General features: G+C 41.0%; 1 protein-coding gene across 2 annotated transcripts in view; it reads right to left on the reverse strand.

Annotated features, from left to right (window-relative positions):
- The window catches only part of PBX1 (PBX homeobox 1), a 295,354-nt gene that overhangs the window by 41,896 nt on the left and 237,750 nt on the right, over nucleotides 1-15,708 (reverse strand). For both annotated transcript variants that reach the window (XM_017886424.1, XM_017886423.1), the window contains exons 4-5: nucleotides 10,865-11,055; nucleotides 3,101-3,236 (exon numbers count right to left, since the gene is read on the reverse strand). In XM_017886424.1, the coding sequence (XP_017741913.1) occupies nucleotides 3,101-3,236; nucleotides 10,865-11,055 (327 nt within the window). The remainder of the gene's footprint in view (nucleotides 1-3,100; nucleotides 3,237-10,864; nucleotides 11,056-15,708) is intronic.

Raw genomic sequence — 15,708 nt, forward strand, 5'->3', positions numbered from 1 at the left:
TTGTAAATGCTGATGTCTACAGAAAAAGAGGTAAACTGGAGGAGGAAGGACACTTTTGGGTGTATTTGAGGATCACTGCATATCTAGTTTCACTTTGAAATTTATGTTTTTCTTGATATAACTCACTATTCGTAGGAATCGGTCATAATTATGGTTGCTTTTTGATTTATGGGATAGCAAAAGAAGAAAAAAGGTAAGGAGATTTTTTTCTCAGATAACTGCACAAGCTGAAAGAAAAGGGAAAAAGATGAAGGCAATTTGGGAGGACTTTTGAAGAAGAAATACCTGAGGTCCAATTATCTGTGAAAAAAAAATATAAGCTGAAGGGGGTAGAGAGGGGACATGTTGTGGGAGTGATTCCCTTCTAAATGACAAGAATGGAACTGGTAGGAAAGTGCTAGGTCAGTTCAGGGACTTCCTGCATTGTCCAACAGACAATGATCTGGACAATGTATACAGTGTTATCATGAATGAACTAATTATTCAACAGTCATGGACTAAGGGCCTAATATGCATTAGGTACTAGGGATGTATAGATAACAGACACAGAATGAGACATAAAATACAGAAAGAATAGTAGGTTTTATAGGAAGAGTTTGATTCACATTTCGAATAAGTTAATTTTGAAGAAGCTCTGGGCAGAGCCACGATGAAGTCCATTGGGAAGTAAAATACATGAGTTTGGTGCTGCAGGAGAGAAGTTCCATCAGGTATTCAAATGGAGGTATTATTTGTAGCTGTGAGCATGGAACAGATCACTCAGATAAAGCATATAGAGCGTTGCTTTTCAAAGTTAAGTGTTCATGGGGAAGTCGTTAAAACAAATTTCTATTACAGATTTCACCCTCAAAGATTCTGAATCAGAATTAAGGTGACACTCAAGAATTTACATTTCTAACAGGCTCCCAGGGGATGCTGATGCTGCCTTCTGTGGATCACACTTCGAGTAGCTCTGGTATAGAAAAAGGGCTCTTTAGATACAGTCAACAGGTGGATTTCAGATGGATTTGGGTGTATGGGCAGCATATCTTTGTTTTGGGTCATGGGATTTCAATAGCTTTTAGTAGATTTCAAAAGAATTTGTGACTTCAAAAAAAGACAATAATGATACAGTTCAAGAGGTATTCCCTGGCTTTGGGAACTAGGAGAAAGACTGAATAAATCATGTGATCCAACAAACCATGATTAGTAGATGGGGCAACTAAGACCCAAAAAGAAAGAATGAGTTCCCTAGGATCCCACAGTTGACTCTTGTCAAAAATATGCTCCTTGCTTAATGCTCTTTCTATGATATCATATTATATTGTCTCCCATTGGACTTGCTTAACAATGGTAACTTAGTTGCTTTGGGGAGAGACAGATGTGATGGGGAAGAAAGAATGGCATGACTCTGGCATGGGCAGAGGAAAGGGAAACGTGACACAATATGTAAATAAGCATTTTAATGGACACACTATTTGTACCTTGAGTTTCCATAATGAAGGAAGTGAAGGTTGTGGGAACAGATCAGGATTTTAACTTGTATCCAGCTATACTACAAATTACCTCCAGGAGAACTCCTTTTACCTTCAACAGGGAGTTGAAATTCTGAATTCCACACTTGGAAGTCAGACAGCAGTAATTTAATTCTACTTTAAAAGCAGAAGGTTCCAGGATAAAATTCACTGATTTAATATTTGCTCCTTGTTTGTGGTCCATACCTAGAAGCATTCCTTAAACATGCAGCAAGTATCAAAAAGCATTAATTCCCTTTTTTTGTGGACAAGGGGTCTAGCTTTGGACAAGAATGGTGATAGCCCTAGAAAAAACTAGGCTACTTGAATTTCACCACTGACATTCCAGTTTCCCAGAATTGTCAAGACTGAAAATGACCTTCAGCTGGGTCAAAGCACCTAAGGAAGGCCCAAGTTAAAAGGAGTCAATTCTTTTGCTTTATCTGAAAGAATGTTTTCAAGGATATTTGCTGCTGTAAAATCATCTTAGTTTGTTGGGGAGGCTCAGGCAATCCCTTCATTGTCAATACCTTTTGTGGAGCTCTATATTCTGACTGGACCTAATTCTGTATAGGTAAACACAGGTTGATGGTATCAGCACCCTGCAGGGATCAACAGAAATCAGGATTCAATTCAAGGCGGTACAGATGCTTAGTTTATATAAAGGAGCATCTACTTCATTTGAAAAGTGGTAAGTGAAATTTCTCACTACAGTAGTCTTCACTACTTCCTCCCCTCCCCAGTTTTAATGGAAATACCTGTACATTTAATTCTCCTGCATGTGACAAAATTCTAAGAAAAACTTTCTCCGACAGATTTCAGAACTATCACTATACGTCTCAATTAGAAACCAGTGGTGGTATTTGAGGTTCAGACTGAATAAGAAGTTTGGGTGGGTCTTTTGAGCGGACAAAATGTACGTATGTATAAATATTGCCTACTTTTCTGCTTCATATTCATGTTGAAAACTCTAGGCCTATAACAATTTTATATCATGTATCTTTCCAAGTCAACAGACACCACCTGTTATGGTTATTGCTCTTTGGGGGAAGGGGGCATTCAGTGACATTTTATTCAACCATTCCAATGTAATCGCAGTGACATGTTAAAATTCCTATACTCCATCAGTTATAGAGTCAGCACATCAAGAGGAGACATTTAAGTTCCTTTCATTTAAAAGGCTATATAACAACCAGTTCCATTCACTGACTCTTAAAAAGTTCCCGGGTTGGGCAAAAAATGGCTAAGGAATTGACTGAGTTTGAAACAACAGCATGAGGAATGCAGGTAACTTCCCTAGTACACTTTAGAAACCTTACCCATTTGAAGCAAAGGAGTGCTCATTGGAAAGAACCCTAAGCCTGTTTTTACACTGTACTCTACTTATTCTTCTCTTCCTTCTGCTGGTCCTTCTCAAGTTTTGCCAAGTACTTACCTAGAAACTCACTTATACACATACACATCAAGTGCTTACCTTGATATTTTAAGGCTACAGCTGATGGAACTTGCAAGGCATGAATGTCCAGTAAAGCAAGACCTCCAAGAGCCTGCCCTGGAGGCCCCACCATGGCCAGGCTACAGGCTGAGGCTTTTGAGGGGCTGCTTACCTGGGAGACTGTGATGCCACACTTCTTGGCTAACTCCTCTTTGGCTTCCTCACTGGGGTAAGGGTTGCTGAGATGGGAATAGAAATATTCATTCAGGATTTCTGTCGCTTGCTTGTTGAAATTCCGTCTCTTCCGCCTTTGTAAAGAGAAAGGAAACAGTAACAAAAAGGCTCACACCAAATAAACATAAAGTGGGAGAGAATAGAATCTACTTCTGGGAGAAGACAAATTTTTGAGCAAAAGGTGAATTGGAGCATATTTACCGAAAGGGGCTGGATGCCAAAACCGTAACTAAAAGCATTTGCTCAATACTTCATTGTGTAGCATCTGGGCACCGAACAGAGGAGTGGTCACGGATATTTTTGTGGAGTAGTGAGGACTATAAAGTTTCAAAATTCGGGCCATCTTGGTTTGTTCACTCTGTCACCCAGGCTGGAGTGCAGTGGTGTGATCTTGGCTCACTTGAACCTCCACCTCCCGGGTTCAAGCGATTCTCCTGCCTCAGCCTCTTGTTTAGCTGGGATTACAGGCACACACCACCACACCTGGCTAATTTTTGTATTTTTAGTAGAGATGGGGTTTCATCATATTGGCTAGGTTGGTCTCTAACTCATGACCTCATAATCTTCCTGCCTCGGCCTCCCAAAGTGCTGGGATTACAGGTGTGAGCCACTGTGCCCAGCCCCATCTTGGTTTTGAATCCTGGGTCAATTGAATATCAGCTGGGTGATTTTGACCAGCTTCTTCAATGAAAGTGAAGAGGGTCATACTGACTTCACAGGGTGAGAGTAGGGAAGAGATGAGACCACACAAAGACAGCATTCAGCACAGTGCCCAACACATGGCAGGTGCTACAGCTTGGTCTTTCTTCTTACCAGGTTCCAGGCACTGGGCCTTACCCCTCCCTCTTGGCAATCAATTCAAGTTATTCATTTTTCACAACTACTGAGGTAGATATGATTATTTGTATTTACCGATAAAGAACAGAGCTCAAAGGTCACTCAGCTTGTATGTAACAGAGCCAAGGTATTAATTCAGGTCTGACCGACTACAAAACCCAGTCTCTCTCTTCTATACAAATTAGCTCCTCACAATTACACAGAGATTCTGCAGCCATAAGTTAAAAATAAATTATCATGTTCTTTCCATTCTACCCCCATGTAAATGCACGTAACATTTTAAAAGGCATCTGGAGAAGAGGGCACAGGACTGACTGAAATTAACCCCCAACAGCTTGACCTCCCTCAAAAGGAGAAAAGTGATACTTCTTAAGCAAGAACAGCTGCTAAATGGTAAAACAAAAGCCCACAGAATTCTTTTTCATATACAGGTTGCCAAAAAGAAGAAAATCACTTTTTTTGAATAAAAGCATTTTTCTGCCTTAAAAAAGCAAAAGTGCTAAGTGAACTAATTTAAAGTGAGAATCACTTTATCGCTTCCTGACAATGAAGGCCTGTGGATAGTTGAGGGCGTTGCAGGCTCATTGCAGGGGCTGGCTGGCCCTCCTTAAAGTTGTGGGTCCTTCATCTTTAAATTAGCTTGCTTAGCACTTTTGCCTCTCTTGCTTTTATTAAAAGCTTTTCCTTATGGAAAAAATTTCCAGAACATCCCTGATTATGCCAGGATATAGGATTTCCCAATTTAGCCAACAGAAAACACTGATGGCCTTGCTAGACAGGAAATTCAGCTAATATTGTATTTTCAGGGTCCCGCTTGGATTAATTAACACAATAAAGTGCCTGATTTTACCGGATGAACACCATCTGTCCACAGGTATTAACCACATCTGTCCAGATTATGCCAAGCCCAAGTCACTCTCCTAAATCATGCTGAGTTTCTGGGTCACTCAGCATCAGAAATTGTACAGATTGGATTTAAAAGCCCAACTGCAAAGTGGGCATGTGTTAAAAGCTCTTGCATGATGGGAATTTGAAGAAGGTAGCCAAGTGACTAACACAGTCTGCAGGCCAGGCTTTAGATAACCTTTGGCTTCTCTTTCTTCTTTGCCTGAAGAAGACTGTTGTTTTAGGCCTGGGGAACTGGACCCTGAAGGCTCCCTAATTGGGAGAGCCTCCGTTCCCTCATTCAGTTGTTTGCATTAGCATTACTGTGTATTTTTTGGGACTCTTCCAATTGAGCTCAAAGGAAACCTCTCTGGAATGAGCTGGTGGTATGCGGATGGTGCAGACAGCTGTTCCCAGCTCTTCTCTCCTTGTGATGTGCAATCTTCCCTAGGTGGTCTCATCTACTCTGATGGACTCGCTTATCACCTCTTTTAGTAGCTGTCTTAATCTAGGGTGTTTGAAATCCTAGGATCAGGATTTTTCAGAATTTCAAGAAACCTAGTGAAAATAACACCTTTCTACAATAAGGTTGAGCTAACTGCGACGCCTGGTTTCTTTGCTTTGGCTTGAAGTATTATCACCTTGCTGAGTTAACATTTGTGATTTCAAGCCAATCAGTAGCTTTGTGAGTTGGGCATCAAGGTTTTGAATTTAAGAAATTTGGAAGTTAATTAAATATTACTGGATAAACATGGTGTTCTAGGGACAGAAAATTTTTGAAGCACAGGGTCCACAGGGGAAGTTTTTTATAAAAGACTCATGATAGTGAGATGTGCAGACATCACAGACATACACTGCTAACTACCAAATTTGTTATCTCCTGCCCTAATACCTCTGCTAAGAGCCATTGGCCCATTTATGACTGCAGACTCCAAGCATCTTCAGACAAACTGTTTCCAAAACTAAGATCACATTTTACCCAAATCAGCTCTATTTTCCTTGTTAGCCTTATTATTTAGTGACATTACTACAGACATAGTTCATTATATTTGCTAATTTGTTCCTTCCTTCCTTCCTTCATTCATTCATTCAAAGATTTGAGTACCTAGCATGTGCTAGAAACTAGGAGTTTCTCAACTCTTCCTGCTTTCTTACCTTCATCAAATGATTGCCTCCTAAGCAAGTCCTGCCAGTTCTACACTTTCAAATCAACCTCTTTTGTTTCATTCTAACTGTGCTGCTATTTGTGAACTGAGCGAAGAGGAGCTGCTGCCTATTGTACGACCGTATGACTAGTGCTGTCCAAGAGTACTTTGTGCAATGAGTGAAATGTTCTATATCTCTGCTGTCCAATGCAGTAGTCACTGGCTATGTGTGGCTACTGAGCAGCTGCAATGTGGCTACTGTAACTAGATAGCTAATTTTTAAATGTTTATTCATTTTAATTTAGTATTCAGTTAACTTAAAATCAAATAGCTATATACCAGAGCAACACTAGATCAATGCTTTCCCAAGAAGCCCTCTTGGAAAAAGATTGTAGCTCTGGGGACACCATCAAAAACATAAAATATCTTTGGAACCTCTTGTTTGAGTCCACTCTATAATATACCAATGTTTATCTTAAAATAAGAATATTTTCTTTGGAATACTTATGTAAAACGTGAAAAGTATTTCAATTTGTTCTGTGCGGCACCAGTCTGAGGAGCACAGGCTTCAACAATTGTTCTTTACATTGTCTTTGCTCCAGTCCAGCTCATCTTCAAGAGACTCACTAGAGTAATCTTTCTAAACCATAGATATGATATCACTAATCATTATAAAATTTAATAATAATGTGTATATAAACAACAATGTACAATAGTATATCATATAACAGTAATATATAACACAGTAATCATTATGATAGCTGAATTATGATGTGGATATTATATGCCAGATACTATAGTAAGATTTATTCCTATTTACAGGATTATCCACATTTTACAGGTAAGAAAACCAAATCTTGGGAAAATGAGTCACAGGGTCATAAAGGTCATCAGAGTTGTAGCCAGAACTTGAATCCAGTGCAATTTTATGTGATAACTTCCCATACTTCTTCTTTAAATAGCTCTGAGGGTTTCTGCTGTTTGATAGGATAAATTTAAAATCTTCACTGGTACAGTTAAGGTTTTTCAGTGGATCTTTCCTATCCCTAGTGCCTCATTTCCCCTCAATCCTACACATGCTCTGAACAATTTCATCTAGCCACATCATATGCCTCTGCATTCCCCAAAGACTCGTGGCTTTCATGCTCCTGTGGCTCTTCACACCACCCTGCGTCTTTCTCTCCCACAACATCCGCCACAGATTTACATATGTCTCCCCAACTAAACAGCAAATTCCTCAAAGGCAGAGGACAGATCTCACTCATCTTTGAAACCCTTGTGTCTAACACATAGTAAGCACTCAAGTAAGGAATGCTTGCTGAAGTAGAATTACATTGTTTTGTTTTGCTGTCATTCCTTCTGTTTGGCAAACATCCTGCTCCTCTGAGACTCCGTATTTTTCCGCCCTCTCTCTGGATCCTTTCCTTCAGGTGGAGTAGGTAGATGAATGAACTGAATGTGTAACATGTGGTGGTATGTGTAGTTGGAACAGTATTTGTCCTATGAGATTATGAGCTCTTTGAAGGTAGCACCCACATTTATATGCACTTTTTTCATCTTTGATGTTCCAGTGGCTACTATAACATTAGGCAGATAGTAAGAGCTCAGTTAGATAAACCAGTAAATCTAAGTAGAGTGCCAGTATTACTAGACTAGACCTTCTTGGATGTCCTTTCCTCTTTCTTGCCATCCTCCTGGCAATACACTTTATGTAATCCCCTCTATTGCAGTGAAGTATACAGATGTACTTTTGATTATCTGTTTACGTTACTGTTATTTCCAGCAAAATGTTATAGAAAAACAGTTAAGATTACTGCTTGAAAATCAGTTAGATAGTTTATAAGTTCTCTCCCTCTTTTAACCTAAAAAAAAAAAAAAAAAAAAGTTATTTATAGTCCTGATAATAAACTTACCAAGTTGTATGGCACAATGGTTGGTATATAGCATGATATGAGAAATGTTGAATGAATGAATGAATGGAATTTTTAAGTTAAACCTTCCTGGTACAGTTAAGTCAATCTAAGGAAGAGAGACAGGAAATGACTTGAGTGGGATAAACCTGGGCCCAGAGAGGAGTTGAGGAGTGTGGTGGACAGAATTCCAGAACTGTAGACCGTGGTGTACACACCTTGCCTGTGAGTGGATGGCATAGGAAATATGATTAGGTTCCTCATCAGCTGACTTTGAGTAAATGAAAGGGAAGATTCGATTAAAGCCTTAAAATGGAAGGTTTCTCCTACTGGCCCTCAGGAAGAAAACAGGCAGCCAAATTGTGAACTGCCTATTGAGAAGGGCAGCCTCTAGGAACTGAGGCCCTCGGTCCTACAATGAGAAGGAAATGAATTCTGCCAACAACCAGAACAAGCTTGGAAGGAGACCCTGAGCCTCAGATGAGATCACAGGCTCAGCTTATAAGCTTGATTACAGATTCCCTGTGACTAGGGCAGAGGATCCAGCTAAGCCATGCCCAGGCCCCTGAGCAACAGAAACCGTGCAATAATAAACTTGTGTTGTTTTAAGCTGCTTAATTTGTGGTAATCTGCTACGCAGCAATAGAAAGCTAATACAATGCGTGTTCCACAACGAAGTAGGAACACTCAATTCTACACATCTATTAGATTACAAAGACTAATCTTATTACTAAATCAAGTCCTCTTTGTATTTTATTTGTCTTCCATGAAATCTTTTTTGGTGAGGCCCTGCCCATCAGATGCATGGTTTACAGGAGCATGTGAATATCTGCAGTGAGTGTGTCTTTCTTACTAAGTTTGCTTAGCTATCTCTCCCAATTACAGTTAGTGACGCTGGAGGCACTGATATGAATTCCCCAATCAGGATGTCTGGCAAACATTTGCTTTTGAACTGAGAAGGCCATTTGCTCAGCCTTAGGCTGGAATCTGGGGTCATGTTCGTTCACTGGTAATAAATATACCCCCAAAATGAAATGATAGTAACAGTGACAATAGGTTAGTTGTTTACGTTTTGAATCTTGGCTCAGAAGCAGTGATTCAAAGGTTGTAACCAAAGTAAGAAAAAGACCCTGTCTTAAAGTGACTGTCTGTCTGGTGCCAACTGGTACACTCTAGGCAAAGGCCGGTGGAAGTGAAAGAAGCTTGTGTACAAAGCTCTCCAAGCTTTGTGTCTGTTAGAGTCTGACCTTCAACTGGGCACAGTGGAATTACTGACAGAAGATATCCAGTGAGACAATTAATTCTGCTCCTCCCGTCTCTCTGCTTACTTTCTTGAAAAGAACTCAGTCTGGAGCCAACTGTTCTTTTTTTTTTTTTTTTTCAATACCTGCCAACATAAATACTAACTCCAGCATTTTAACTAGAGGAGTTACCATGGAGATATAAGCAATACACGCAGGGTGGCAGTGGCACAGAGGAAGGACCCAAACAGAGGCCACCAGTCACTTGCACTTTGTACTATGCAGAACAGGCTGTATTAAAGAAGCCAGGCAGACAGCAAGCCATGGGTGAGGGAGAGGCACAGAGGATCCTGCTTTAGGGTGATTTTGCCTATTTCCACTCCATTACTATACTCAGTTGGGGAAAACTACCTTCGTTTTTACTTTCTCTTGACTTATTCTATGGAATTCTACTGGCACAGAGTTACATTTTGCTAGCCGGCATTCTCGTGTTCTAGTCCATGCAACCCAAAACACATTGACTAAAGGGAGTGAGGAGAAGATGCCAGGGCGTTTTAAAGAGGTTCAAGGACTGTAAAGACCACAATTGTGAAGACAGAGAGAAATGCAGGTAGGAGAGCTGAATAAAACATGATCTCAGGGGTGAAAAAATTCAAGAGGAGTAATAAATCATTTTATCTGATTGAAAAGAGACAAAATTATAGATTGTGAAGTGGTACACTGACCCTGACATATCTAACGTCCTAACGATAAAAATAACAGATTGGGATTATTATCAAGAATTTAAATATGAATGGTATCTGAATTCACAGATGACAAATTTAAGACAAATTCTAGATCACAAAGCATACCCAAACTCAAAATGTATTTGCTAGATGAATTTTCAAAATATTCTTCTAGAGTAGATGAAAGATATGACTATTACTATTTTACAGGCTAGATAACAGAAGCAAAAGGAATCAAAGGGATTCACATAAATCTATCGGTCTAGAGAGTAGGGGACCCAAGAGATGACACTTGTTCTGTGTTCTCAGTTCTTGTCCTCTTTTAAAGGTCCTTTCTATCCATGGTTTCTTCAACTCAATGCTCTGAACTCACAAGTAAGGACATGAGCAGCAATGCCAGATGGAAACCATCAAACCATGTTAGACCATCTCCTTGTCCCTCTATGTCCAAAGTGCCATGTCTTATTCATTTCTGCACTCCTAAAATTAGCCCAGAGACAGCAATTTACTTAGAAATATTTGTTGCATTGAGTGCACGCTCTGTCCATCTACAGGGTGGAAAAGATCCCAATTTCCAAGCAAATGGAATAAACTTTATTGAAGAGAGCCTGTCATGATAGAATGCTAGTAAGACAGCTGCAGGCCCATAGTTATAAGATGCATCTATAAGAGAGGTACCTAGTGCTATGAAAAGAAAAAAAGTCTCACTGTACCTAAGTCCTCCTTGCCGCTACCCACAGTGCATAACATAGTGATAAAGATCATCTCATGCAACCATGTATTTTCCTGGTACTGTGTGAAACCAATGACCTATCTAGTCTTGCAGAACCATTCTCAGGGTACCATTTGGTTCAGCGTTGATGGGGTGAAACTAGAGCCTATAAGGGTGGCCAGCTATGGACTCTAGCCCCAGATCAGTGACTCCCACAGATAGCAGGACAGCCCCATGGGGGACTTACCGCGCATCCAGAAATCGGGAACGCAGGATCATCACAGCCTCGCACGTGCTCTGCTTGAGCTGCATCTGGATGGAGCTGAACTTGCGGTGGATGATGCTGACCATCCGCTCAATCTCCTTTGGGGAGATGGGCCTGGTCCGGCTTTGCTCTCGCAGGAGATTCATCACGTGGGTGGTGAACTCGTTGCAGGCCTGGAACGGCAAGACAATAAACACAGTCATTGGGGGTCCAAGCCTCAACGCGTATCAAGTCTATGACACAAGGATCGTGTGGGCTTTTCCAGAGACTTGTGCAAATAAAGAAGACTAAGATAGTTTGTGGTAGACGTCCATTTCAGCCCCTGTGGCTCTAAGTTTTGGCGATAATGCTGAAGATTTTTAAGACATAAAAAAAATTCTTAATCATTTTATCTTAATTTTTTTTCCATGATTTTACCACAGTAAAATGTAAGAATATGACTTCTAGTATAAAACACACTACACCACCCTTTGTCCCAAAGTTAACAGTCAAAGAGAGTTTGGGGTCAAATGTATCATGTGCTTTCTGCCTTGCTCATTATTTCTGATATAGGAGTGCTTCCAAATACTCAATTTTAGAATGCATAAACAGCCAAAAGAGTTTAAATGGAATCATGGAATTAAAAGCTTTGATAACTCTTCTGGGAGATTTCTCATCCATCTATTTCTGTTTCAAGTTTTATTATAAGAACTTCCTCTCCTGCTCTGGCCTTCTGAAGATCCACTATGTCTGTAACACAAAAGGAATCTGTCCCCAGGAGTCTTACAGAAACAGCATAAAAACATGATTGAGAGGATTCAGGAACTATCCCTGCAGCAATAAAAATTCTCAGGTCATAAACTAGCATATCATCAGCTCCAGAGGTAGCGTTGAAAATCGTATTTCCCCACCTCCTTATTTAACAGGGAGAAAAACTGTGGCCCAGAGAGGTAAAGGGACATTTCCACAGGCACACAGCAAACATGAAGAGGCAGAAGTAGCGCCTGAGCCCTTCCTATTTTAGGCCAGGGCCTCTGGGGTAAGTCTGAACTTAATCCTCTGAAAACTCCTGCCGTGTCTTTTAGTTACTATGACTTACTTAGCATCCATAGTCTGGTTTCCTTAGCTGAGCATTCAGTAAAACATCTATTCACAGATTTACTCAAAACAATACTGTAAAACTGTATTAGATTCACAACAAAAAAGGCAAGATGATGCTTTGAGAGTTAAAGAACTAAAGACTCAATTGCTCCAACTTTTTTTTTTTTTTTTTTTTTTTTGAGACAGAGTCTCGCTCTGTCGCCCAGGCTGGAGTGCACTGGCACGATCTCAGCTCACTGCAAGCTCCGCCTCCCGGGTTCACGCCATTCTCCTGCCTCAGCCTCCCGAGTAGCTGGGACTACAGGTACCCGCCACCTTGCCCGGCTAGCTTTTTGTATTTTTTAGTAGAGACGGGGTTTCACTGTGTTAGCCAGAATGGTCTCCATCTCCTGACCTCGTGATCCGCCCGTCTCGGCCTCCCAAAGTGCTGGGATTACAGGCATGAGCCACCGCGCCTGGCCTGCTCCAACTTATTAACGGCAGAAACACGCTCGTTATTGATAACATTGCACTGCCGTTGTCATATGTGTCGATAACACGGTAACAATAACAATAGTACACATTTACTGATTATTCACCTAAGAAATCCTTTGAGGTTGGTTGGCCAAAGGTACATAGGCAGGTGCATCCACTGGGCTGTGTCTACACTGGTGAGTGGGAGGCCTGGGTTTTTGCCCCCGCCTCCGTGAATATTTGAGCACATCCTTTCACTACTCAGTGCCTCATTTAATTCACCCAAAAGTGGCTTTTATCACTCCTGACCCTCCAGCAAGGTTAACGGCACCCACACTCCTGTGCTATGACCTGCAGACTGAGCAAATCCCTCACAGAAACACAGCAGAGAGGCTAAGTGAGAGCACAGCCTGGGTTCACAGCTCCTGCCTCTGGGACTCACTTGGCTGTGGGATCTTCAAAGTTACTTAATGTATCTGTGCCTCGTTTCTCTAATTTGTGAAACGGAGATGACAACACCCACCTCATAAGGTATAGTAAGGATTAAATGAGTTACTATATGTGTGCCTGGCCCTACAAACACATGTCACAATTATCTCTTCAAAATATAGATAACTTAGAAATCCAGCATATTTAGATATATCAATAACCGGGTAAACTTCTCCAGAGTTCAATTTCCCTCTTGGTAAAAGTAAAGGTGGTGATAAATACCTCCTTTCTACTCTACGGGCCTATACAGAAGACATACCCATAGAAGATTGGGTCCTTATAGCATGTTACTCTCCAGTCTCCATGGAAAAGTGCTATATAAACATGAGATCTATATAGTAAGTTCATTCCCTAGCCAACCCCAGCACCCAGAACTGTACAACCAAGAGAAGGAAATAAAACCTGGCAGCAAGTTCACTGAAATTTGGAGACCACAGGATGGAGAGTGGAGGGCTAGGCACATAGCAAGCATCCCAGCCGCCTTTCTAGAGAAATAACCTCCCACAGGGCTGCAGCCTCCCCACCTCGTCTGGGCTTAAAGAGAGGAGGGGCTGGATGTGAGGGAGGATTGTCAAGTGCACCAGCTCTCAGCTGGGAAGCCACAGTGCTCGGCTAATAATAATGTGCTTCATTATGGTGAATAAAAATACTCACAATATCTGATGTTTATTCAGGGCACTGTATCCCGGGGCCCTTTCTGCTCTTCAAGAAACAGACAGTGGAGTTGTTTCACCCACTGCTGAGGTGGAGCAAAGCAGCTGCTAAACAGCTGCTGAGGAACACACAACAGAGGGCAGAGCAGAGTTCCAAGTCCGTTTCAGATGGACAAAGCATAATGATCCAGATTTTTCCAGTACCTGGGAAGGAAGGAGCTATCCATACCTCCTCCTCACTTCCCTCAAGCCTTGTACCTAAAGAAGCTGGGCTACTTCCCACAGGACAGGCACTCACAATGTGACAGGAATGTGAGTACTTGGGGTTACAACTGTTAATTAAATAAAACCCTCACATGCTGAATGTTTCTCAGCAGAGGAGACTGTACTGTAGGCTGTCATTAAAAAAAAAAACAAAACAACAACAACAAAAAAAACAGTTACTTTCTGGGAGCTCAGGCTGCCTCCATAGGGCAGAGGGATTTCGAATAGGCCTCCCAGGTTACAGGGCAACACTGTTTCTGGAAGCAGACAATGAAAGCGAAGCCTTTCAAAAGTCTCCTCTAAGGTTTAAGTTTACATCCTGAACTATAAGACCTATCTTCTTCCTTGACTCCTTCAAAAAGACAGATTGGATTGAGATCCAAGGATGAGACTGGATTTGGCTGCCAATCTCATCAACAAAAGTAACTGGGATCTTAGGGCTGTCTTAGCTATGAACTGAATTAACCCAGTTCAGTTCAACATTAGAGATTTAGTCCTGTCAATTCCCCAATGGCATTATTTACAAAAGCTAAAAAATCCTACAAAACCACAAGATTTTTTTTTTTTTTAAGTAGATCTTGGAATAAAATTCAGGTTTCTGACATCATGGTTTTATCTATTATAATATGCCAGCTCTTAAATACCTTATAGTGCCGGGCGCGGTGGCTCACGCCTGTAATCCTAGTACTTTGGGAGGCTGAGGCGGGCGGACCACATCAGGAGATCGAGACCATCCTGGCTAACATGGTGAAACCTCGTCTCTACTAAAAATACAAAAAATGAGCCGCCGGGCGTGGTGGCACGTACCTATAATCCCAGCTACTCGGGAGGCTGAGGCAGGAGAATCGCTTGAACCCTAGGTGGAGGTTGCAGTGAGCTGAGATCGTGCCATTGCACTCCAGCCTGGGCAACAGAGCGAGACTCCACCTCAAAAAAAAAAAAGTCTCCTGACGATTTCTTTATTTAATGACCTCAGGGTGAAACAATGGCTGATTCAGGTAGTTTTTTGTTTTGTTTTGTTTTTGGAGGGATAGGGGTGAGGGTGAGCTACAACAGCTAATTATTGTGTAGTTATCTGCCATCACCATGCCAAAAATAAAACAACAGAATTAATTATTAAGTAATCAATTTGGTAATTTCAGGTAGGTACTACTAAAATACTGACACTTTCACTTGACCAAGGTTTTCTATTTTTAAAAAATCCCCATAAGGAACTGTTACAGGAAAATGAAGAAGATATATCTCTCAGACACACTAGCTAGAAGGTTAATAGCATAATTTCCCTACAATCTGCTGTTTACTATAATTAACAACACAACTAATATTAATAAGTTATTAAGCATCCAAAATATATTAAGCAGTATTCACTTCTTAACTAGACAATACCCATATAAACAAATAGATGACACTTTAGCATTTTAAAAAATAATAAACACAGATGACTACCACAACTTTCACCCTGAACATAATTGGCTTCTTTACTGATGAAGATTTTAAGTTCTCAATTTCCAACACCTTTATTGTTTAGAATAGGTAAGTACCCACAAGAAGTTTCTGAAGAGAATATTCTTATCACAACCCTCTCTTAGGTGCCAGTAATCTAGTCCAAGGAAGTAACAGAGAGGACAACCTGGCTACTCCATTGCTGAAAGACATCCACATTCTCTTCTTACAAAGTGGAGTCAGGCATTGTTCTAATAAGAGCCCTTGGGGTAAGGGTCAAACCCTGGATTCCAGGGCAAATTCTCTCCCTCATTAAATGTGTGACCTCCACCACATCTTAACCTCTTTCATCTCCATTTCCTCACCTGTATCAAAAGGGAGAGGATGGCAGTACCTGTCCTGGGTGCCCAATCTCAAAATTGCCTTGAGGAGCAAGTACCATTA

The sequence above is a fragment of the Rhinopithecus bieti genome, unplaced genomic scaffold (assembly GCF_001698545.2).
Source record: "Rhinopithecus bieti isolate Rb0 unplaced genomic scaffold, ASM169854v2 scaffold_15436, whole genome shotgun sequence".
NCBI lineage: Eukaryota > Metazoa > Chordata > Mammalia > Primates > Cercopithecidae > Rhinopithecus > Rhinopithecus bieti.